Source organism: Passer domesticus, chromosome 9 (genome assembly GCF_036417665.1).
Source record: "Passer domesticus isolate bPasDom1 chromosome 9, bPasDom1.hap1, whole genome shotgun sequence".
NCBI classification, from domain to species: domain Eukaryota; kingdom Metazoa; phylum Chordata; class Aves; order Passeriformes; family Passeridae; genus Passer; species Passer domesticus.
The window spans coordinates 466,463-490,787 of NC_087482.1; the positions used below are offsets into that span (position 1 = coordinate 466,463).

A 24,325-nucleotide genomic window follows, 5' to 3' on the forward strand; every position below is an offset into this window, starting at 1 on the left:
CTTTCCATTTTCGAATATTAAAGATCATCATGTAACAGACTCAGAGCACTTGATAGTAGATCACGATTAAGTTTGTGACATGCAAATTATTGCCAAGTTTTCAGTAGACAAATGGACACAGAAAGAGCCCGGGGCACCATGTGGCATTGGACAGTACAAAAACTCAGCTGTGATAACAGGTCTTCTTTAATCTCTGGAGCCCTCGGAAGGGGTCAGGGGACACTGGTGCAGCATGGCAGTGCTCACGTATCCTCTTGAGGCAGGGTGGGATGTTCCCTACACCTGAGAGTGTACAGATTCTTTCTTTCATCTGGCAAGGCCTGATAGACAGGGAAATCCAGTCTCCTTCCCACCCACCCCCCCCCCCCCCACCCCATCCCAACGTATTTTTCTTGATTGTGGGTTTGGGGTTGGTATTTGGTCAGCTCTAGAATATTCCCATTTTATCCTGTCCACCTGCAGAGTGAAATGCTGCCAGCTACATTTAGCCCTCTCATTACCCTGAATCTTATTCTTTTTATCCATGACTGTGGGAATTTCTGTTGCTCTGAAGAGAGTTTTAGGTCAATTTATGTAATAAGTAGGAGAAGGTGTCAGAGCTCTTCACCTTCCCTTCTCTTCTCCTGGTAACTGTGGACTGCTCTCTGTGTACCCAACCTCCATGTGCAGAGAGGTGCAGAGCCCAGCATACAGGACTAATATTCGGGAATTCGGGTTTCTATACAGCACACAAATCCTTATTTCATGCCACCATTGCAAGTCCTAGAAATATCACAATGTCGTGGTTTGGCCCGGAAATGTGTTTTTGGAAAGGTCTAAGTCGGCACTGATATTTGAACACTTCAAAAAGCAAACCACTGAAAGATCAAATGTAATCATTGAGGCTGAATTATTAGTAAAGTGTGATTTGTAAAAATAAAACACCAGTGATTCTAATTCTAATGACAATAACTACCCAGTTTCTTATTTTAAAGGAGTTTTTAAAAAAATCCTTCTTAACTGAAAATTAATTAATCAAAAGAAGAACTAATTATGGTTGCCTGACAATCAACTTCCTTTCCCTCAGAAATCTAAGGGAATAATTACTTGGTAAACCTTCTCTTTTTATTTTTCTTTATTTACTTAAATTTTAATTACAAAAACATATGGTATGTTTGTATGAACCTAATACTTGAGAAAGCAGCTTGGCAGTAGTGGCAACCAGAATCCTTTTGTGAATTTACAGAGCAGAAATGTCACAGCTGTTACAGGGCACAGCCTTTGGCAAAGCCAGTGTTCCACATCTCTGACCTCACGTAAGGATGGGTTACAGAAGTTTGGATTGGAAGAAATCTTAAGGCCCATCTCATTCCTAACCCTGCCTAACCCTGTACCTGGGCAGGGACACCTTCCATTATCCCAGGATGCTCCAAGCCCCATCCAAAGTGCCCTTGGACATTTTCAGGGATGGGGCAGCCACAGCTTCTCTTGGAATCTTGGAAACCTCTTCCAGGACCTCCCCACCCTCACAGCCAATAATTCCTTCCCCATATTCCATTTAACCCTGCCCTTTGGCAGTGGGAAGCCATTCTCTTTTGTCCTGGCCTTCTAGGCTGTTGCCCAAAATCCCTCTCCAGCTCTCCTGGAGCCCTTCTTCTCCAGGTGAACACCCCCAGCTCTTCCAGCCTGTCTCCAGAGCAAATGGGCTCCAGCCCTCCAATTATTCTTGCAGCCTTCTCTGTACGAGCTCCAACAGGTTGATATTCTTCTTGTGCTGAGGCCCCCAGAACTGGAGGCAGTGCTCCAGGTGGGTTCTTTAAAGCACAGATGGGTGTCGAGATCAAAGTTTCCCTCTATCTAGGCTAATTTGAAGTGTTGCTCACAGTGAGTGATGGGGTTAATATCCACAGAGTGATTATTGAACTGCCTGGAATAAAGAAAAAAACCCAAAAAAGATAACCCAAGGTCGTGAGGCTTGTCGTGTGTTGTGACCTGCCACACAGTACATGGGTGGCCTGTGTGGTGTTTGCAGCGGCCACACGAGTCGGTCCCTGGTCACATTTTGCATTAGGAATGCTGAAAGATGCTGTGTGCCAAGAGTATCCAGTTCCCTTCAAGTCACCTTCCCTTTGCTTGCAGCAGTGACAGTCGGCTGCTTGGCACAGCCACCTCCCGGATCCAGAAATCAGATGGAATTGAGGCCCGCGCCCTGCATCCATCCCGCACCTGCGCGGGCGCTGAGTGCTCGGGGAGATGCTCTGGAGGAGGTGTCTGGGAGCGATGCTCTCGGGGGACGCTCTGGGAGGGGTGCTGTGGAGGGCAGGCTCTCGGTGGATGCTCTCGGCGGGATGCTCTGGACGGGATACACTCGGGGGATGCCTGTCGGGAGGATGCCGTGGGAGTGGGAGGACGCTCGCGGGGGATGCTCTCTGAGGATGCTCTCGGGCCCGTGGGGGAACCTGCCAAGGGGCGGACCTTTCTAGACGCGGAGCGAGGCGGCGGTGGGGCGCGGGACACTCCCATTGTCTGCGGCGGGGCCGGGCGGGGCGGGGGAACCGGGGGCCGAGGACGAGGGGCGGCCGCCCACCCTCTGCAGCCTCATTGGCGGCCGCCGAGCGCCGATGTCCTAAATGGGCGCTGCCCGGGAGCGCTGCCATTGACAAAAAAAGCGGCGGCGGACGGGGGCGCGGCGGGGCTGCCGCAGGGTGCCCGCGGGCAGGGGCGCGGAGCCGCCGGGCGCGGTGCGGGAGGCGCGGCAGGGCCGGCGCTGCGGCGGGGGCGGGCTGCGGCGCAGGGGCGGGCCGAGCCGAGCCGCGGAGCCCCGCACCGGCAACGGCTCCCCCGGCCCCGCCGCGCACCCGAGCAGGCGCACGCTCGGCGGAGCCGCCCCTCCTCCGCTTCCCCGCGCATGGCGCTGAGCGCGGCAGCCCCCGGCTCCGCACGTAAGTAACGGCCCCGCCGCGCCTTTGTGCGCGGGCCCGCCGCAGGTGAGGGGCTGCACCGGTCGTCTGGCGCTCTCGGCCGCGCCCCTGCCGGGCACCGGGCACAGGGGGGAGCCCGGTCAGAGCGGCCGCGGCCCGGCCCGGGGGCCCTGCTCGTCGGAGCCCCGGGGCCGGGGGAGGTGCCCTGGGGCCGGGCCGGGCCGTGGCGGCGCCTCGGGGCTGCGCTCTGCCCCGCGCAGGTGGCGGCGCGGGCGCGGCTCGCGGTGACTCCCCCGGGCCGGGGCGGCGGCGGGCGCTGAGCCCTCGGCCCGGATGGAAAGTGGGGGTGATGCCAGAGCGGCGCTTCGGCGGAGCGGCAGAGGCGGCGGCCGTGGCGGGGTTCCAGCGGCCGCCGAGCTCGGCGCTCCCCCGGCCGCGCAGACCGGCGTGAACATGGATGGGCCCGGCGGCGGGGGGAGCGGGGCAGCCGCAGGCACGGACGCTGCTGCAGCGCCGGCGGCCCGCGGGGCCCCCACCCCGCCGCCGCGCGGCCCCGGCTCCAGGGACCCCAAGCTGGTCCATCAGCGGTTCCTGCGGAGGAGCGTGGTGGACTCGGACCAGGAGGAGCCCGCCTTCGACCTGCCCGAGGCGGAGCACCAACGGAGAATCATCCTGCTCCCCAAAACCAGGAGGATAATCGCGGAGCGGGCGAAGGCGGGGCAGGGGGCGGCGGAGGCGGCGGGCCGGGAGGCCGAGTGCTCCGGGGAGCCGCGGGCAGCGCCGGCCGCGGGCAGCGCCGCGGGCGCCGAGGAGCCGAAGGAGCCAGGCAAGGATGCGGAGCGGAGAGAAGCGCAGGATGCTGCCAAGGACCAGGGCAAGGCTAAGAAAGAGGAGCCGGAGGAGGAGGCTGATATGAAAGCGGTTGCCACCTCGCCCGATGGCAGGTTCCTAAAGTTTGATATTGAACTCGGGCGGGGATCCTTCAAAACGGTCTACAAGGGTCTGGACACGGAGACGTGGGTGGAAGTCGCGTGGTGTGAACTGCAGGTAAGCCTAGCTGATCCTCCTGTGCTTTTTTTCCTGCCCTATAAGCCGGAAACTAAAGGCACCGTGCTGGTGTCATTCAGAGCAGCTCAGCCCTGAGCATCCTTTATGGTCACCATCGCTTAGAATCCAGTGTCTAACTATAGCGCAATATCCCCATTGGCTCCGGATCCACCACCTTATTATGTGCACTCCTTCCACGCTTAACCCCCTGGGCCCGGCGCCGCTGCCGCCGCGGGGGCCGCGCAGGACCCGCCTGGTGCCGCGAAGGTCACGCGTGGCTCCCGCCGCGTGGGAAAGGTCGCAGTGGGGATGCTCGGCCTGGCCGCAGCCCTTTCTCGGGGCAGCAGCTCCCGGTTAAAATGGCACCGACAGTCACTGATTTGAGTACGTTTGCAGAGGAAAATTTCCTTTTGTGTTACGGCTTCATGAAGGTTGAGGAGCTGCTTTCCCCGACCTTCCCTCTCCCCTGCCATGAAGTTGTCACTGTCCTGGTGAATCAAACCTCCTAATATGCCCCGGTGCTTGCCCTTTTTTAGGTAACATGTTTGCAGTACTTTGGTTAGGTAAAAGACTTACCTGTCCAAATAGCTTTGAAAAGGCGGATTTTTACATTTTTTTTAAAGTTCTAGATCTTCAGAATGAAGTAGTATCATCCAGTAATATCTAAAGAGAACAAAGGTTTAGATGCTGTCTTTTGCTGTGACCCTGTTCTTGGTGGGTTTTGTAGCCTTCGGTAAAAATCACTGTGGTACATGCCTTTTTTTTTTTTTTTTTTTCTTTTTTGCTTATAGTGCCTATTACCTCACTTTTGTTGGCATCCATTGGAATGAGACCTATTTAAGAGAAAAACCTAACACAGAATTAATATTGTTTTATTTTCAACCTGAGTTACTCTGAACTTAGGTGAAAGAAGGTTTAATTCTTCGTTATAATTTGGGATCTTTAGAATTCCATTGGATAGCTGAGCTTTATGGTTTACAAGAGTATTTGAAACTGATGTGGAAATAACGTGTTATTGTATGTCTGAGCTCTTGGTTGTTTATATTTTAATGTTGGCCCAGTCTGTTTGTAAATTACTCCTGGCTGCCTAGGATAGCTGGGGATGGATGTACAGCCACATCTTTATTCTCTAATGATTTCATTACACAACATAATCATAATTCACTGCAGCAGTGCTCTCGTAATAAGAATTATGGGGAACACTTCTCAGTCTTCATAGTCGTGCATTCCCCGGCTTTTATCAGGCAGGAATGCAGAATGGCAGACACAGCAGCCAGGCAAGGTTTCGAGGGCTGGTGGTGAGGGGCTGAGCCCCTCCTTCAGCCCGGGGGTCCTGGTGGGTTTGTGGGGAAAGGGGGGTCTGGGGATTGATAAGGGGGTTTAAAAGAGAGCTGCTGGAGGAAAGCCTGGGGGCAGGCCTGGGCTCTTGTTTGGCTTTGCTGGGAGCTGAATCCGGAGTGTGTAAGGCTTCTGCTTCAGCAGCCTGAAATGCACCAGGGATGGTGGCTGGGTAGCTGCTGGCGGGCAGGTTGGAAGGGGCTGATGCTGCTCCTGTCAGTCCTCGCAGCTCAGGCCAGCCCCATTGCTGCAGAGCCATAGCACAGACCCAGAATTCAGCATGATGCCACGTTTTCTCAGAGTGCTCTAGCAGCAGGATTGACATAAATGGATTTTCCAAGTATTTTCTGTAATGAAGCAGCTTTAACGACCAAAGCCTGCCAAATGTATTGGTGAACACTGCTTGGAAGTGCTAGTCTGGATCATGTACACCCAAGGAAGAGACTGGGAAGGGAAAACTGCAGTGTGAAAGCTTTCTTACCTGGTGAATGGCCTTCATATTCTTAATTACCCTTGTTTAGGAATTCTTGTACTGACTGCGTGTGAAAAAATCTGTATAATGCTCAAATTCCCATTAGTTTTCACTATATGTGCTTCAGCCCAAATCAGATCTTACTGCTAGATATTTTCAATTTGATACATGATTTGCTTTAGGCTTCTAATTGTGGAAATTATTTGGCTGCTTTAGAGAAATTGGTGTGAATCCATTGGAGGCAGGGGCTGCTGGGTCTCCTTAAACTACTGTGTGCAGTTTTGAGTGACGCCGAAGGTAATGTGAGATGGTATGTGACTTTGGAAGCCAGTACTTCGATCTGGATTGGGAAAGCCTCATTGAATGACAAAAGCCTTTAACGGCCACAGGATTAAAGCCGGTGACTCTGGGCTGGATTTGCATGGAGGAGGCAATGGGAGAGGGTGTGAATGGCTGTGTTGTTTCTTTGACTTGTAGAATAATCTCAGTTCAGATGGGGAATTTTAGGGAAAACATTCAGAGGGTGCTGTCGAGTAAATCACTTTATTAATGGCTGCTTTAATTTTTATTTTTTTTAGTTGTGAGCTGTGTCAGTTAGATCTGCCCTGATGTGTGTTTCTCTGCACAAATTTGGAGTTCCCTATAGGTAGCAGGAGACTGAGTGGAAGCCATCATATCACCATGCTGTTGGAGACAAAATGCCTTCCTCTGCAGCCTCACACCATCAGAACCCAGGCCAGAGCCTTTTTGTGGAAAAATTGCTGCAGGCTGTAGTATTTTTCTTGTGGAGATACACTTGTGCTTGTTCCACTTGGAGCGGGGAAATGAAAGTGGACAGCATTGAGGTTCCATGCAGGCAGTAATCCTGTCCTGGCTCAGCGGTTTTTCAGCCACTTGTGCTGTTGTCTGTGTGTCTTTGTCCATCTGTATAAAGGCCTCGCGAGCCATTCTTGTTCAGTGGCTTTATTTCATTGAAAACACGGCTTTAGGGTTCAGAACTGAAGTCATAGCTCTAATTAGGGCGGGACCCAAGCGTTAACTGAGTGATCTGGGCTTTAAGACCTGTCTGAAGAGGTGAAAGCTGTATAGTTGCATTCTAGCTAGAAAATAAGGCTATTGTTCCTTCATGAAGCTAAAGTGCTAGAGCAGGATTAGTGTGCCCTTACAGTTTTGGAAGGGTTTGCATTCCAAAGTTTTCAGCAGCTATAATTAATATTAATTGATGGCCTACAGTCGCTGTGTGGTGAGGCTTTGGCATAACAGTTCTACTTCTGAGTAGAGCTGGGTCATGAATAAGGAATACAGGCTTTGCCACTCCCCTGCTTGCAAGCCAAATATTCTGTTTAGTTAGATGAATGATTTCAAAATGCCCATCATGTTTCCCTTTGGGAATGTATAGGGACTCTACAAAGAGTCAGACCTGGTATTGTGAAATGCAGAAGCCTCATTGTACTTCATGGTTCTTACTTGCACTGTGAATATCACCAATGTATTTAATTAATTTTTTTTTGTGTTGAGAAATGGGAAAGGTTGGGCTGTCTTATCCTGCTGTTGCAGGAAGGTGCGAGATGCCTGGTGATCATCACAGTCTTATGCCCCTGTATCAAAATTCCATTGTTTGGTTTTTTTTTTTTTTTCCTGAAAAGGGTAGTAACTCCAGGATTTCAAGTAGTGTGGTAGTTTGGCTTTTGTTAGTGACCTTGCTGGCTGGCAGCATTTATCTGATGTCGAAATAATAGCAGGTTACTATCTGTGTTGGTAATTTATTGGCCAGATAGACTTTGTAGTGTAAATGAACAGAATAATTTAGGAAATCTGGGAGAATGAGACGGAGACTATACCTGAAAGCTTGAGTCTGGTATTGCTGTCTGCTCACACTAAGTGAACTTCAAGACCAATTTTGTCTGTTTCCAGTTAATTCTTGTGAGTGTGATTTCTGTTTAAATTGAAACAATTGGTTTAGCTGTGCTCTATGGTGTCAGTATGAAAATGTGTGCCTGTATCTCTGGTATTTGTTAGCAGAGCTGTTGCCCTGGCATGGAGAAACAGGGCAGGGAAATGGTAGTGAACTATTAATAGACTGCTTCTCAAATTCAGTAAATGAAATAGACCTGGGTCAGGCTTCACATTCTGCTTGTGAATCAAACAAGACTCCTTTCTTTTGCTTTGAGCACATTGTGGCTCAAGGTTGGTTGTGTGCTCTTAATTCTGGTGAAACTATTCATGATAAATATGTGGGTCCAGCTGCCATAAGCAGAAATTACTTCAAATAGAGCTGGGTGTAAAGGATATTTCTGGTCCCTTTGGTCATCTCATATCCACAGCTGATGGGGGGTGGAAAAAGTTGACGTTGCAAGCTGTCACTGTGGTGATCCTTGCAACTGATATGCAGTCTGACATGAGTGACGCAGTCTGACATGAGTGACGTTTACACTGGTGATCTTTTGTGGCTAGGGTGTAACAGAGGTTTAAGAGTTCAGAGGCAATGGTAATAATGTGCTAAAAGATGCTGGCTGCTGGAGTTAATGCATTTTGGTAGTCTGAATGATTAGAGATGCTGCAGAGGTTTGAAAGAGTGTCTCCTGGAAGGTAGAAGACCCACTGTAAGGGTTGGATGTGAAAGCATTGTTGAGGAGGGAGGCTCCTGCCTCAGGAGCCTACTGCGGTGGTGCATGTGGGTTCAGTGAGAATTAAGAAGTTTGGTTTTTAGATTTGCCACGACGTGGCTGTTGACGGTCAGCAGCAGGACACTTACCTGTGTGTGCATTAAGCTCTGGACTGGATCTGCTGGCCAGAAGACATAAATATGAGCCAAGTGCTGATGCATGATGCCTGGGCAGGCCATAGGTATAAGGCAAGGGCAGCCAAAGGTGTGTCACACAAGATGTGTGACACTTGGCACTCCTACTGGGAGAGACCTCTCCATTCTGCTGTAACAGGAGGGGCTTGCAGCTAGCAGTTGGATAACATCCATGAGGGTCATGTGGAGGCAGAACTGGTTTGTTTAGTGTTTAAGTGTATATATATATGAAGTTATGTTTGGAAATGTATCTTTTCCCTCAAGTGACACTTGTGGACAGTATGGGTGCTATCCTGGTGTTGATTTTGATGTGCCTGGAACCGAGGTTGGCCAAGAAGGGCAGCAGAGGATTTTCCTTGTGGTGTCAAGTCAAGTAGAAACAACCTTCAGTCCAATACCTTGCTATTCCTGTGTAGCTCTGGAAGGAGGGAGCAGCTCCCTGGTCGTGCTGCCCTCCTGCCTCCTGGGAAGCAGAGGTCAGCTGTCTGCAGGAGGCATCACAGCCACCTTCTCCAGCATTGCCTGGCTGCAGCTGCTTCTGTCTGGTCTCTGCACCAGTACAAGAGTACTTGTGCATCCTTCTAAACCCAGTTTCTACATAAACCACAAAATAGAGCCCCTTTTATGTGTGACCGGTCCCTTGCTCTGGAATGGACTGATCTTCAAACCATAAGCAACTTCCTCTATCCCTGACTAAAATTTCATTGTCCTCCAAAGGAATCAGGTCCATGTCTCATTCTGACATGATGCTTATCCCAAACAGTGCTCTTGTTGGAAATTTTGTCCATTCAGAATTAAATACATAGTTTCTGAGAGATTCTTTTCACACGCAAATGCCCGTGCCTTCTAAAAGGCACTGGGAGTTTGGGGCATGGAGTGGATCACAAGTCCTGCTTGTTCTCCCCTGTCCCCTGCCGTCACCTGTGTTGTGAATACAAGTTGTGACATATCACCGAACACCTCTAAGCCTTTAGGAAGCATCTTATTTCCCAGCTGGTTGTCTGTAACAATTGATGAAATCTAGATTGAGTTTCAAATCAGCTGGTAAAAAATGTGCCCTGAAAACTTTCTGGAGTGATTCTTCCATGATGTACAGATAGCAGGGGCATGGTGATGTCCCTTCTCAATCCCTTAAAGAAATATGAGTAAACTCATACCTGTACTCATCTTGAATTGTATTTTATGGAGGATGCTCCATCTTGGTCTTGAATGGTCTTACCTGTGCTTTCAGTTCATCATAATCTCCAAAATACTTTTTAAAAAAAATCACACCCACTGGAAAGTGATTTTACTGTATAGTGTTAGTACAGTAATATGGCTGTGTGATACAGTGGTTAAATGTGTAGTTGGAGTAATGGGCAGAATGAAACCCCATGTTCTGGGAATGTCCATCTTGTTTAAACTGTCAAGGAAGGAGTAACTGAAGACCTAATACCATCTGTTCTTCAGTTTGCTGCAGAGGGCTATAAATCACTTATTCATGAACTCTGAGGAAAACTGAGAGGAGAAGACAGGGCCAAGTAACACTGTGGGGGATTCTAACTTGGCCATGTTATGTGAATTCAATCTGATCTTCATTCTTGGAAGAGCATTAAAGGAAATTTCCTTCATTAAAGGAAAACTAAATGTTCTTAAAATAGTATTTGATCCTGTGATGTATCTCAGCACCACTTACTAAAGTTAATTTAAGTTTTAGATATTGGTTAGATTAATATTTTTTGTAAAAAGATGAAAACCTAAAAGGAAATAGCTTTTTTTTTTTATTTTTGCTACACACCAGTCCTGTTTGGTAGTGCTTTTATTTGGGGGGAGGCTGTACAGTAGCTGGTTGCTAAAGCTATTAATTATTATCTTTTTCAGATTCTGGAAGTCCTGATATAGTTAGTCTCTCCCTATTTTAAAGGCCTTTTGTTTCACAAAATTCAGAGAATTTGAGTGTAAACTTCTGTGGATGATGGCTGCCTCATTGTTTGTTTGGGGATTTTTTTTTTGTTTATTTATGTAGTTTTGGGGAACTCTTAAATATTTTCCATTAACTTTTTTCAAGGCATGAGCCTCTAAACTGAGGTTCAGAACTGAACATGGTAATGTGATATTCTGTATTCCTGAATTAACCGGGCTTGTCCAAAGGAAGTGTCAGTGTATCTTGCACACTTAAACTGCCTAAGACTCAGTCAGACTAAACAGATGGAGGAAGGGCTTTTTTCTTTAGCTGAATAATAAAATTTGTTCTATATTCTATAAAAATAAGAGTTTATTAAAAAGAACAGGTGACAGTTAGACACCTCATGTATTGAGAACGGAGTATTGATTTTACAGAAGCAGGATTTGATTGTAGGCACACAAATACTATCTGGACCAGGCACTGCCTCTGTCTGCTTCCGAAATGGATGTTCCTTTCTCTCACTAGTGCGTGCTCAAAGGATTAAAGTTGTGCTGTTTATTCCAGATTTTTATACAATAAGCAGCTTTTTGACATTGCCTTTCCTGATGCTGGACTGCTTCAGTTAGAGGAGCATTTCAGGTGCCCCATTGTGGCAGCTAGTGCTGGTGCAGCTGTGGTGCTTGATTAGAGCAGAATCAATCCTGCTGTTCTAGCAGAATGCTTGGGAATGTGGGGGGGAATCACAAAATTTCCAGTGGATGTAGCTCTTTGCTGCTGGCCTGTGTGGTGCTCTGCTGAAACACTGGAATCAGTTTTGCAAGAGACAGATATTATCAAAATAGGCTTGTTTTGTTCCAGGCTTTGCTGATTAATTAAGGAAAACAGGCATGGTTATGTGCATCTGAATTTGTTTTGTTTCTCTTTCATATCAGTGTGTGTTTGTAGAGTTGTTGTAGATAATAAAGCAAGTGTTACACTAATGAAATGGACTTGCTTTTATCTCAATTATAACACTTACATTGCTAAGAATGGCAGAATCTTCTGTTTTCAAAGCATGAAATTGCAGGAGCTGTGCCCCTCACTCTTTCCTTAGCTGCCAGGGTAGTAGTTTAAGGCAGTTTGGTAAAGGCTCCAGCGAGCCTTGCACATGTGAGGGGAGCTGGGAATGAATCTCCCCTCATGGTGTAAGTTCTTTAGTCTAAGTTTGGCCATTGTGGGAGAGGAGATGGGCAGTACCTCTTCCAGGTGTCATGTCAGAGGAGTGTAGGTGCCGTCACTCAGCTCTGTCTCCGTGTGATGGGTGTGCAGTTTGAGAAATGGCTGAAGAGTTAATTTCTGGGTCCCAGCTGTGGTCACACATGGCAAGGCACATTCCAGGGCTGAAGCCATTTGGGGTGTGTGCTGGAGGCTGCAGCTGTTGCAGGCATCTTACCTTGAGGAAAGGCACAGAGCCCTCAGTGTGCTGGCAGCTGAGGACTGGCTGTCAGAGCCCCAGGTGCCTTCAGCTGAGTTCATTTGGACCCAGGTCAATTTTATGCCTTATTTTTACAGTCTCATGTTAAATTAAGCCGACTGGCTAGATTCCCACGTGATACAAGATACTGCTGTGGAAGCACGCTGTGGCTTCCTCTAGGCTATAGACAACTCTGAATCCCTCTCTGAGCAAGAGGATTTCAAAGTACAGAAAGAAGAAACCTGTAGCAAATAACTGGTCGGGAGAGTGAAGTGAAATGTCTTTTTAACTTGCTGGAATAAATGATAATTTTTATGTTTATGACTTGACAGCTTCAATTTCTGTCCTCACTCATGAGTACTCTGCCAGAGCCCTTTCTCCTGTCATGCAGTAGGTACACAACATCCCCACATGGTAGGCTTTGATGAGAGGCTGATGTCCCTGACCACGAGAAACAGTTAGTGATTAAAAAGTGTGTGATTAAAATGTGTGTGTATCTGTTCACTTGGATGAATCTATAGTAAGTTTTTAACCAGTAAAGCTTGAAAACTATTAGAGCAATTCTTTCTCCAAGTAACACTAAAGCATTAAATACAGCTTCATTTATTGAACTGTGGATATACTTTTTTAGCATATATATATATAAATCATGTTTTTTGTTTGAGGGAAGGAGATAACAAGCTCAGGCTTATGCACCTGTGGGCTTTAAAGAATGTTTGCTGTATGGCTGTGTTTTGAGGCTTTTCGGTGTGAAATGGGACACTTGGTATAATGAAGCCTGGGTATTCAAAAGCAACTGCCACAAGGAGGGGACTGGGGATTTGATTTTAGCCACACAAATACTATCCAGACAATTTCTTCCTTTTATTTGTGATGTTGCTGAATAGCAATCCCATTTATAACAAACACTGCTGGGGTTGTAGCCATGTTGGGAGGGAATCTCTCGGCATGGAGCTGCTGATGGAGAGTGCCTGGAATGGGAAGGTCTGTGCCTGGGGCAGTTGGCTTTGTCCAAGCAGGACACCACAAAAAATACATACTTTACAAACTTGGGCCCTGAAAATTAAATGCAGTGTTGCTGCTGAACCCCACGTTCTCTGGGTGTGATAGGTGTGACTGATGCTGGTCTGGCTTTGGTCCTCTGGTTAGGGAAGGGTTACAGGGAGCTTTATCAGCCCCTTCCTGCCTGCCTTTGACATTTTTAGAATTGCAGAAGGGTTTGGGTTATAAAGGAACTTAAAGACCATCTCATTTCAGTCCCCTGCCGTGGGCTTGGACAGTTTCCACTATACCAAGTTGTCCCAAGCTCCATCCAACCTGGCCCTGAACATGTCCAAGGATGGGGCATCCATCGCTTCTCTGAGCAACCTGTGTCAGTGCCTCATCACCCTCACTGCCTTGTTAGGAAGGCTTTTTTAGTAAAATGGATGCTACCTCACAAAAACTTTCCAACAGGCTTTTAATAAGCAGTTAAAATTACTTTTTTCCTTCTCATTCCTTCTCTTTCCAGTCTTTTGCCACCCCTCTAAAAGTTTAAAGGACATGGTTCTGCTCTTAACACCTTCTATGCTGCCACAGGGCATATACACTTATCCTTTTTTCACATTCCTTATTTTTCTTTAGAGGGTCATCTTAACAATTGCATGAAATTATCTCTTGTGATTAATCTGATGAGATGCTATTTGACCTGAGGGCCTCCCAGTTGTTCAAGGTGTTTCCTTGGGTACTGCTTTGTGCAGCCTTGGGGCCATCGGTCAGTGACAGCTGGAGCAGCATCTGGTGTCTCTGAACATCCTGATGAACCTGGGAGAGAAATCAGAATTTGCAAAAAAACAAAGGAAAGTAGGGTGTCACCTAGTGAGACAAGACACAAAGGCAATTTGTAACCTCTTGTGCAATAATTGTTTCTAATTCTTACCAGTTACTAATAGTTATCTTTTTGCCTGCCTTGTTGATGCTTTGATACTGCAGTTCTGCTCCTGCAAGTACAGCCCACGTGCTGAAGGTGTTTTTTTTTTTTAAAAACAAGCTTCCATAAAGCTTATATGTTGAGCATTTTTGTAGGCTTTATCCTGTTTGCAGTATCTTGGCGTTTTAGAATTGAAATTGTAATTTATTATTTCTGTTAGAGAAAGAAAAATGTCATTAAAACATTTCAACAAAGCTAATTTTTGAGTGCAAAAAGAGATAACGACATCTTTTGTGAACTGTGACCTTTGTGCCTTGAAAAATGTATAGGGTATATTTCCTATTGGATTTCTGACAGCAGGGTAACTATTGAAATTCTCTGGCAGTGGGGTCCTTGGTGCCTAATAGGATGTGAACTCCCCGTGTGGCTGCTTCAACAGTTTGGCTATTTCTGATAGTGCTCTATCAAGTTTACCAAAAATTGAGAAGTGCTCTGTTTCCGTTTGTTGCTACCATGATTTACTCACTAGTTGTATTGTGGAGAAGCAAAGGCTGAAAATCAACCTTTGAATGTGTTTTTGACAACCACTAGAAATAACAAGAATGGGTGACTTTTTTTACTCCTACAATCACACAGTAGTTTGTTTTAGAAGCGGCCTAAAAGCCCATCCACTGCCTCCCCTGCCAAGGCAGGGCCACCTTCCATTGTCCCAGCTGGCCTTGGACCCTGCCAGGGATCCAGGGGCAGCCACAGCTGCTCTGGGCAACTTGTGCCAGAGCCTGCCCACCCTCACAGGGAACAATTTGTCCTGTAAAACAATTCTTGCTCTTCATAAGTTTGTGAAGTTGACACAAGATAACAAACTCCCAGTAGTTTTGTCTGTATTTTTCTTGGAGGACACATCCTTCACTAATCTATAATCTGTGACACAGCAAAGTGTTTAATTGTGTGACTGAAATGAATGGATGGACTGGTTTAACTGGAAGATCTTACATATGCTGGAATGTTAATTCGTTTTAAAGGTCTAAGACAGATGAAAAATTAGTCATAAAAGCCTGTTCACCTGTTTTTAAGGTGTTCAGTTAAAAAAAGTGTTAAAAAAGAAACATACTGTGTCTAAGGTGCTCCTGTACTGAAGTTTTTACCCCCCTGAGGCAGGGTTTATGCATGTTTCAATAAGCATTCAGTCTGTTCTTTAAGGATGTGACATATTTTGAAATGTGGTAACATTCTCAGAGCAGAAGCTTTTATTCTTAGGTTGCCCAGAATTCCCATGTAAATTTACCTGCTTTAAAAAATTACTGCAAGCACTGATTGTGCTGGGATGGTCTTAAGAATTTGGCATGATCAAAGTGAACATGCAATTTTTTTTAATTGATGGGAAGCATGAAAAGCCACATTGTAGCTATGTAGAGTATGCAGCAGCGTGTAAACCTGGACTGGGGCTGTAATCCCCACAGGGGAAATCTCAGTGCAAAATCAGTATGTTTGCAAATACGTGTCTTTTTATAACATAGATAGAATTGATGGTTCTGGGGCTTGACTTCTCCTTAACCTTAGAAATGGAGGTGAAAATACAGGCTCAAATGCTTCCTTTGCTTTTCAGAGAATATTCTGTTAATTCTGCCTTTCTTTATGAAGCTGATTTAAGGAACATTGTAGCTGCTCTCTGGCTGCATTTTTTAGTGTTACATATTGTTTAATAGCTAATGTGGGATAAATCTGAGAAGAACACTGCAGGTGGAGGTGGAATCCCTAGAGATGGCTGTGGAGTGATTTGACTTGATTTAGGTTGCTTCGGTCTCATTGTTGAATTGCTGTTTTCTTCCATAGTCATGGCATGTTTGCCTTTTGTGTTCTTGTGCTTTGCTTAAGGCTTGTCCCTAAGAAGTATGTGAGCATTACTTTAAAAGACCACACACATGTGTGCAATAATTACCATAATCAAGTGTTTGGACAGGTGACATAAATACAAGAATCTAAATTTGTCAGTGTCCTCCTAAATTTAAGAATTAATAAATGAGATTATGGCAATGAGTATTATTCTTTATTAAAAGGTGTTTTGAAGCATGTGGGCTTTGAAAATTAATTGCAGTACATGGCATTCACAATGGAATAGGTAATGTGCTTCTGGTAGGTTGAATGATTTAAAAAAAACCCCAAATCTTCTTTAGCTTGTCAGTTCTCAGGTGCTTTCTTTTAAAAGTGCCTGGAGTCATTTAGGTGGACTGTGAACTGGTTAGGTAGTTCTGCCTAAGGCTTTTACAAAGATCTGGAAGTGTCTTTACTGTGCAACTGATCAATCAGCTCCTCCTTGAGTGCTGTGTGTGAGGCTGTGCTGATATTCGCTGTCATACTCTAAGGTGCTAGAAAGTTAAGAAATTTGGGGCTTAAAATGGAATTGCAACTCCGTGAAGGCTGTGCTAAATTTTATTTTTTTTTATTGCAGTCAATAAATTTTCCATGACAGTTATAATTTTGAAAGCTTCTGAAAACAAAGCTTTAAAATATTTAAAGTGAATCACTTCAGGACTCACAAGTTTGGTTTTTTTTTGCATCTTGAAAATGTCTGGGCTTTTGTATAGGATGGTAATCCATGTCTAGATCATGATGTTTTGTTGTTATCACTTTTGTGATTGAAACCATTGACTTTCATGAAAATCAGCTGAATCTGATGGCAAGACTAATCCAGCCTCCTGCTGCAAAAAGTCCTTTGCTGAGTACCTCTGAGCATCCTCTTCTGAGAGATCTAGAATTTATCTACAGCTATTTAGAACCTCTTAGAGCTCCAACTTGTACATTTTTAATCTTGTAGATTAACATAATCTACAAGAGCTGGAGTATTTAGTGTATTTTTAATCTTGTAGCCTAAAATAGGGATACCAAATGGGTACCCCTTTTATAAAGGGATCCCAGTTTACTGATGTCACAGACAATATTTTAAAGTACTCTACCTGAATTTTAGCCTTGCAGACTAAAAAAACCATTCTGATCTACTGCAAATAGCATTCTTTTACCACGTTCTGGTAAAAGAATGCTATTTGCAGTAGATCAGATTCTGTTTGTTTCAAGTGTGCTAACACAAACTGAGTGGTCCTGAGAACTTTTCTCATCTAGAGCTTGATGAAAACCAAGCTTTTTCCTGGTGAAAGGCTCGGCATAGTGTGATACTGCTACTGAATACCCAGGGAGGCTGCCCAGTGCTCTAGTTCTTCACACTGCAGCAGAGAAATCTCACAGATTAATTCTATGATCAGGTTAATTGAAAGAGTGGAAAGAGTAAGGAGAATTTTTCTGGATTTATAGTTAAGGGAGAATGGGAAGGACTGATGTGGCCTGTGCTGTGTCTTGGTAGCCAGCAGTTGGGAATGCATGCTGGGGGCCAGTGCCTGTAATGCTCGTTCAATAACACATTTTTCACACTTGTGTTATTACAGGGGGAATTAATGTGTTTTTGTCCTATGGAAATGTCTAGTAAGAAAGGGGTGTGATACAAAAAAAGTCTTCAACCAGCCTTGTTTCTGTTTTGAGGGGCGAATACTCCCTGATTCTCACTTGAGCTTCTCCCACTCTAGGAAAGGTAATGCAAATTAAACACAAAAAAAGAAACTATCCTGGCATAGTTCAGTTTTTTCCTTTTCATATTCACTAGGTAAGGGCATTTATTTTTCACCTTGTATTTCCTGGTTCCTTTCAGAAGCTGCGGGTTGGAACTAGTCTTTAACCTTTATGACCTGCATAGTTGAAAGTTGGAAATACTGAATCTTATTCCAGGCCGAGCCCATGAGATTTTTAGAAGAAATTAGTTGTGTGTGCTTATTAAGTTGCAAAATCTTATTATCATGTGAAATGTCTTAATATTGTGGTGTGCGTTGTTGGGTGTTTGGTGCTTGTAGGGCTCCAGGTGTGTCAGAGCAAGACCAAGGACTCCCCTTGCTTACCCACAGGGTGCACATCTGGGAGGTTTGTCAATTGAATCATAGCCCAAACCTCTGTTGAGATATTTGTTTCCTATCCTATTTCTTTCTGTGTCATTTGAAACCATTTTTATTCAGGGTAATGTTCTGGAGGACCTACTGTGTAGTTGATAGATTTTTTTGAAAAAGAAAAACTGACTAAAAATGTCCCATTGGGAATGAAGGGTCATCACAGAGCTTTTAATTTGATATCCAACCAAGCAGCCGTGGTATTTAATCCGTCCTTGGCACAGCAGCCAACATATAAAAGCCACAATAAGAAAATTATTTGTTATATCCTCCTCTCAGTTTAATGGGATGTCCTCTAAACTAACCTGTATGGGCCTGTGGTGGCTTCCTTTAAATGTGGTTTAGTTTGTTCTCTTAAGTTTTTAATAAATAATGAGAAGCTGTCTGGGCTTTATGGGATAACTCATTGCTCTTCATCTTTGTATTTCCAGATAATTGTTCTTTGCAGATGGGTATCCGTATTGTAAGGGATTCCAATTACTAATGCCACAGAAAATATTTATTTATTCTGAACAGACCTATTCCTATAATTTCTTTTTAAAGTTATTTACATATTTTTTTCTTATTTAAGTATTAAAAGTTAGTTAACTCTGCTGAGTTACTTAAGAGGTGTTTTTTGTTCTGGATTTAAGTGCACACTTATTTTTTGTAAGAGATTTGTTTATGTTCTCTCCATCTGTTTTGCATAATTTTTTAGGTTCAAGTATTCCTGAATTTCTTTCTCAAGAGCCTGCAAATTAAATTGAGTGAGGAAATCTTTTCTTCACTTTACATAACAATTTAAATAAACTATTGCATGTCAAATCAAACTTTTAATATAATGAATGCAAGGTGCACCATGAGACTTGGTTGTGCCGTATAATACTCTGCAGTTAATGAATGATCTTCTGTCTGAAGTAAAAAATGTGAAAAAAAAAAAAATCAAGCAGGTTCTTCTGTGACAGGCAGTAGTTCTCAGCTGCTGCTGAGAAATTGAAGCCGTCTTCTGAGGAATGTATTCAGATATCTTTTTCTTATCATCAGAAATGAAACCTGGACAGAGATGGCTGCAGATGTGTGTCCCTGTGTGGCCTCTATCTCCCCATTCTGCCTGGTGTGCAGGGTGGGCTGGGGCATCTCCATGAGCCCAAGCTGTGTCTGTAGGGCAGCAGCTCAGGGAGAGGGCTCTGGCCGAGCAGGGGTCATGGGGCAGAGCAAAAGGGCAAGGATTAGCTGGGTTACCTGCTGTGAAGTCTGTTTAGCAAGACCTGTGTGGGTCTTTTGGGGATGGGATCAGTGGGTGGTGGTGATGGCCATGAGGCTCCTGGGGGCCCTGTGGGTGCTGCCCTCCTGCTGTGTTAACTGGCATGGGCAAACAAAATCACAGACACATTAGGGTTGGAAAAGATTTCTTAAGACCATGACGTCCAACCATCCCCAGTATCAGCACCATGTACACCACTAGACCGTGTCCCAAAGTGCCAAATACATGCTGTTTGTTGATAATTTCTAGGGATGGTGACTCTGCCACTGCCATGGGCAGCCTGTGATGGGGCTGAACAGCAATTTCTGTAAATAATTTTTTCCTAATATTCAACCTGACCCTCCCTTACTGCAACCTTAGGCCATCTCCTCTTGTCCTGTCTCATTTGTTGCCTGGCTTGTTACCTGCATAACTTGTTGCATGAATAACTTGAGCTGTTTGGAAACAGGGAATTGTAACAGAGCCTCTTGTAAAGCAGAGCTGCAGGTCAGTCTGCCATTAGGGCCTTTTCTTCCCATGCACAAGTTGTTCATGCACAGGCTGTTGCTTTATTGCCTGTACTATTGTGGAAGAGAATGATTCATAGGATAGAGTTCCTATTGCTCCTTCCTCTCAAAACTGAGTGTACATGGGGCAACGCAGTGAAAGCTGGTCATGGAGAGCTCTGTCCGCATGCAGAGGCACAGTTACACAGTGTGGGCATGAGGAACAACAGGAGCTGTTGTCTGCAGTGAAACCATGAGTGGTGGAGAGCAGTGAGCTTGGCATTCCACACCAACACACAGGGCAAAGGAAATGGGATTGTCCCAGACACTGGTTGGTCTGCTTGATCTCAAATGTTTGCATGGTGTTCACTACTGTTTGGACACAGCAGAGGGAAAATGCAGCTTGGGAAAGAGTTAAGGCCTTAAGATGAGTGAGCCGTGCACTGTGTCTGTCTTGTTGGGCACGCCAGGGCTTTCTGCCTGGCTGGTTTCTCATGGGCAGGTTATCCTTAGGGCCCAGCTGGTGTCAGGTTGAATTTTGCTACTGCTGGAAATCATGTTGCAGTGCTTGACCCTTTGGGTTTGGGGTTTTTTTTGGTGTTATTTGGTATTATTTGGTAAATAATAAAGTAACATCAGTGCAGTAGAAAATTGGATGGCACTCAAAGTGTTTCAACAGGAAAGATAAGGGAAATGAATGGATGCTTGCAAGAAGGATGACTTAGGGACTCAGGATGACTGGGGGAGGGGAGGAGGGAGGAGTTGGGATGTATTGGGATGGATGGTTATATAAAGGGACAAGCTCACAGTTCAGGAGCTGCCAGCAATATGCAGTCATTGCGGGGTTGCCTTCTTATCCCACTCTTTCCTGGGATGCCTGAATCCTCTCCTGGTTCCTTCACCTAAGTGGAGCTGGCTTGAGTCTTCAGTGTGAGGTAGGGCTTGGAGGATTTCTGCCCTCTGGGTCGGATTTTGCAGGAATTACTCCTTCTCCTTCTGCATTATGTTTGCAGTGAGTTGTGGAGAAAGTCCTTGCCCTTTCTCTGCCTTCCAGGTGGGATGCAGCATGCTGCTCTGAGCAGCACCTTTTGTGTCTGCCTGGCCACCTGCCTTGCTGTGGTGGGCAGGGACAGCAGGCACCACATGCACAGAGCAGTGGGGCTGGGGGGAGGTGTACACAAGTGGGCTGGCCCAGGTGGCTTGGATGTGAATGCAGGTGCTGGGAGGGGGGATGCAGAGCCTCCTCTGAGGTGTTCCTTTAGGAGGGATGTATCTAATTGGGATATATGAGCCTCTTCAGGCCATTCTGAAAATCTGTTTCTGTTGGAAGATAATATCCCAAATGCTACAGTGCCTGTTGCCTTTTCTGGATTTTCCTTCTAACTGGAGTGCCTTGTCCCATGGTTCTAAGGCACAGCAAGTGCACCAAGACCCGAAAGGTTTTCTAGAAAATGATTTAGTGCTGTATTGTGTACCTGTTCCCACAGGTAAACTAAACCTATGGCTCAAAGTCTGAGCACTCACGTTAGCCCCAGCTGGTGCTGAGCGTTGCAATGCAATATCTGCTTTTCAGATTCATTTTAATTAATAGTCTGTTGAACATCTACTGGAGCTCTGCTCTTCCCAAAAGCAGGGATGTGTATCAGTAGGGGAGTTGTGAACCGTGAACTCTGCTCTCAGATGATGTTCCCCAACTTCATTGTACAAAATGTTGGGCACTTCCTTTGGATAACTGGCCACAGGCTACTGGTGCAAACCACTGCATGCATCTCAATTCAAGAAAGACGGGGGGCTGGTCCTTCAGAATCCAGCACATGGTTACAACAACACAGAGATCTCAGGTACGTGGCTGATAGTGAGAGATGGTTTGTCCATTTGAAGAATAGAATCTGAAAAACAACCCAAACACTTTCTTAAAGGAGGACTTGAGGTGAATTAGTCTTCCTGGCCACCACGTACAGGCAAATAATTAATGGGCTCAAAATGAAACCAAGGACATGTAGGTTAGAGAACAGTGAGACCTCTCTAAGAGTAGATAGGCATTGACAAGTATTCCTTAGGCAGGCTCACCGGAGCTGTGTGCAGGTCTGTCAGGAATAGTGTAAAAATCATTGCTCCTATCTTGGAGCAAGGGAGCAGATGTGATATTTCCTGGTGACTTCCAGATCCACTTGCTGCAATTCTATTACTCTGTCCTGTGGCATTGGTCACACACTCAGTGTCACAAGATTTGCACTGACATTGATATGGCCAGTCCTGTGAGCACTGTTATTTCAACCAGCACACGGATAATATAAGTTTGGTAAGGAGCCAGCCTGAACTGAATAGTTGTCTCATCTTTAAACTGACATGTTGACAAGTTCTGTTTGCATTTATTTCATAAACAGTGGGTTGAACTGGTTTAAGATTGCATTGAGGCTTATGGAGCATGACTGCCAATCAACAAAAATCATCCCTGTTCTGCTGCAGAGTAATCAAGCACCTGAGAGCAGCCGGGACTTGTCTGGGTGCAGGGAGTGCCCTGACAGTTGTTCTTCACTGAAGAACATATTATGAAGGGCCACCAGAGTGAGTCAATGAAAGGAGAACCTTGCTTCTAAAGCAAGGCTGGACCTCAGCTCAGTTAGCCTGGCAAGCCAAGAGGTCTGTAATAACTCTATAGAAAGGCAAAGGCAGGGAAAAGGCACTATAAGGAAGAGAGCTGTGAAGGCTGGAGGATGAAGTTGGCTTGCGAAGGACTGACTTCAAGCAAACTAAACAAGGAGGAGGGGTAAAGGTTTAGCAGAGCTTTACTTTAGCAGTGACATGACAAGAATTCTAATTGTTTTAATACGAAGGTTGCTAAGTTTATCAACAAGATTGATTATCTGGCATGTCCTGCACTTGACTTTGGTTGTTCTCATCTAAGAGGCTTCCAAAAGAAGGTGGTCTTTCTTCTAAGATCTTGAGCTACTGCTTGTCTCTTTTTTCAAATGTCAGGAACATATTGTCAAAATTTTTAGGTTTCATCCAACACCTTGTAGTAGTGAAGGTGGAAACTTCAGAAAGATTAACACCCCCCCTCCCCACCCACTTTAATTTGTAAATATATTTTTAAGTGCTCATATTGCTTCTGAATTGTGTGATTTTGCCTTTTCTTTTAAAGATCTGTAGTATCCTGAAGTTATGTCAGGTTTGCTCCTGCAGGAATCCTTGAGTTTTGAATGTACCAGTCAACACAGAGATTTCTGTTTTCCAGGGAGTACTTCCTGTTTAAAAAGAAACAGGACAAAAGGCTCTTTGTCTGCTGATGAGCTTTGGTGCCTCTAAGGTTGTGCATTTACACTTTTGTTTATAGGTTTGATTTTTGTTGGAGTTGTTGGTGATGACTGGAGGCTCAGAATCAGAAATCTCACCCAAGTGTCTGATGCCAGTGGAGCCTTGAACTTGAGAGCAGAGATAAACTGATGTGGCTTGATTGAGTGTGGTTTATCCAGCACTGAAGAATTGGACCGGTTTTAAGCAAAATGTTGCTCTGCACAGGAAGAGTGTGTGACTTGCTCAGTGGGCAGAGATGGTCATGGAGCCTCAGAGCAAGGGGGGACAGCAAGCCCAAAGTGCTGGGGTCATATGTGAACTAATATTGTCATCCTTACTTTATCAACCTTCATTGTTACAACTGTAGAAGTGATGGTAGGGCGTTCCCAGTAGATGTTGATGTTTCCTGCTGTCTTTCTGATCTTGGTTTAAATAGCTAACCAGTGGTGATTAGTTTTCCTTTTTTCCTTAATGACAGGGTTGAAAAAAGGTTTTCAACCAATGTTTCTATGACTTAATTTGCAAGGGTACCTGGACATCCTACAGAATCCTATAGAATGAAGGAGCCCTGTCTTGATATCTTCTAGAAATGTTGTGTCTGGGGGGGCATATGCCAAGGTCACTGTTTGTAAGAATACAGTCTTCCCAAGGATGCTGTATTGAGTGTCTTGCCACCTTCTGCTCAGCATAATCTGAAAGTGTTGAGCTTGTGCCAATACTGTCACAGCATATATGGTGGGGTTTCGTCATAGCAGAGGAAAAATGCAGCACTTAAATTTCAAAAGCAGTGAAGTGTTAATGTGTCATTTTTGGCTGACGCTAAAACACTGAGGTTATTACTTGCTTTTCCACAAAAGCTCTTATCTTGAGAGTAGGTCTGTTCCTGGCTCAGTGCATATTTAGTGAAGCAACCAAGTAAATAGACTAGAAGAAATTGTTGGTTATTAACTTAAGGTTGGTAAAGAGAGACAGCAGTAATAACAAAAGAGAAACTAATCTGATTTGTTGTAGTGGTAAATCAGCTCTAAATTCATTACTGTAATATCGTATTATGTTAAAGGTGTTTTTTTGTGAAATAATAACACTATTAAATTATTACTGTTTTTACTCATTATTTTAACATGCAGTATGGTTTCTATAAGGACACAGAATGAGTGTGTGTTTGCCCTCCTCTCTTTCTGTTATGGTAATATAATTGCTTTTCTTTCTTCTTGATATAGCCCAAAAATAAATGGAAATGGTATTGCTGTTGTGGCCAAGGTTTACAGTTGTGAACCATTTCATCAATCACACCTGCTTTACTTCCAAATGTTTTCTTTGACAAGAACATCTGTTGAGGAGAATAGCTTTATTCCCTAGGGCACCATTTTCCATATGCTCCCATTTCAGGATAAAATTAAACCAGTGGACCTTGTCAGTGTTTTCATAACCAAAAATGGGTCCTTGTGTGTCTGTTAGTAGAACATGAGCAGTATTATTTAATAATGGCATGAATCACTTCCACTGGTGC

General features: G+C 45.0%; 1 protein-coding gene across 13 annotated transcripts in view; it reads left to right on the forward strand.

Annotated features, from left to right (window-relative positions):
* The first annotated feature begins 2,654 nt into the window (after positions 1 to 2,654).
* WNK2 (WNK lysine deficient protein kinase 2) overlaps positions 2,655 to 24,325 on the forward strand; it is a 94,972-nt gene continuing 73,301 nt past the window's right edge. For 3 of the 13 annotated variants that reach the window (XM_064431896.1, XM_064431902.1, XM_064431899.1), the window contains exon 1: positions 2,656 to 3,947. In XM_064431896.1, coding sequence (XP_064287966.1) covers positions 3,234 to 3,947 — 714 coding nt within the window. In that variant the 5' untranslated portion in view covers positions 2,656 to 3,233. Of the gene's footprint in view, positions 3,948 to 24,325 lie in introns of all 13 variants that reach the window. The other 10 variants (XM_064431903.1, XM_064431898.1, XM_064431905.1 and 7 more) reach the window with 6 other exon arrangements.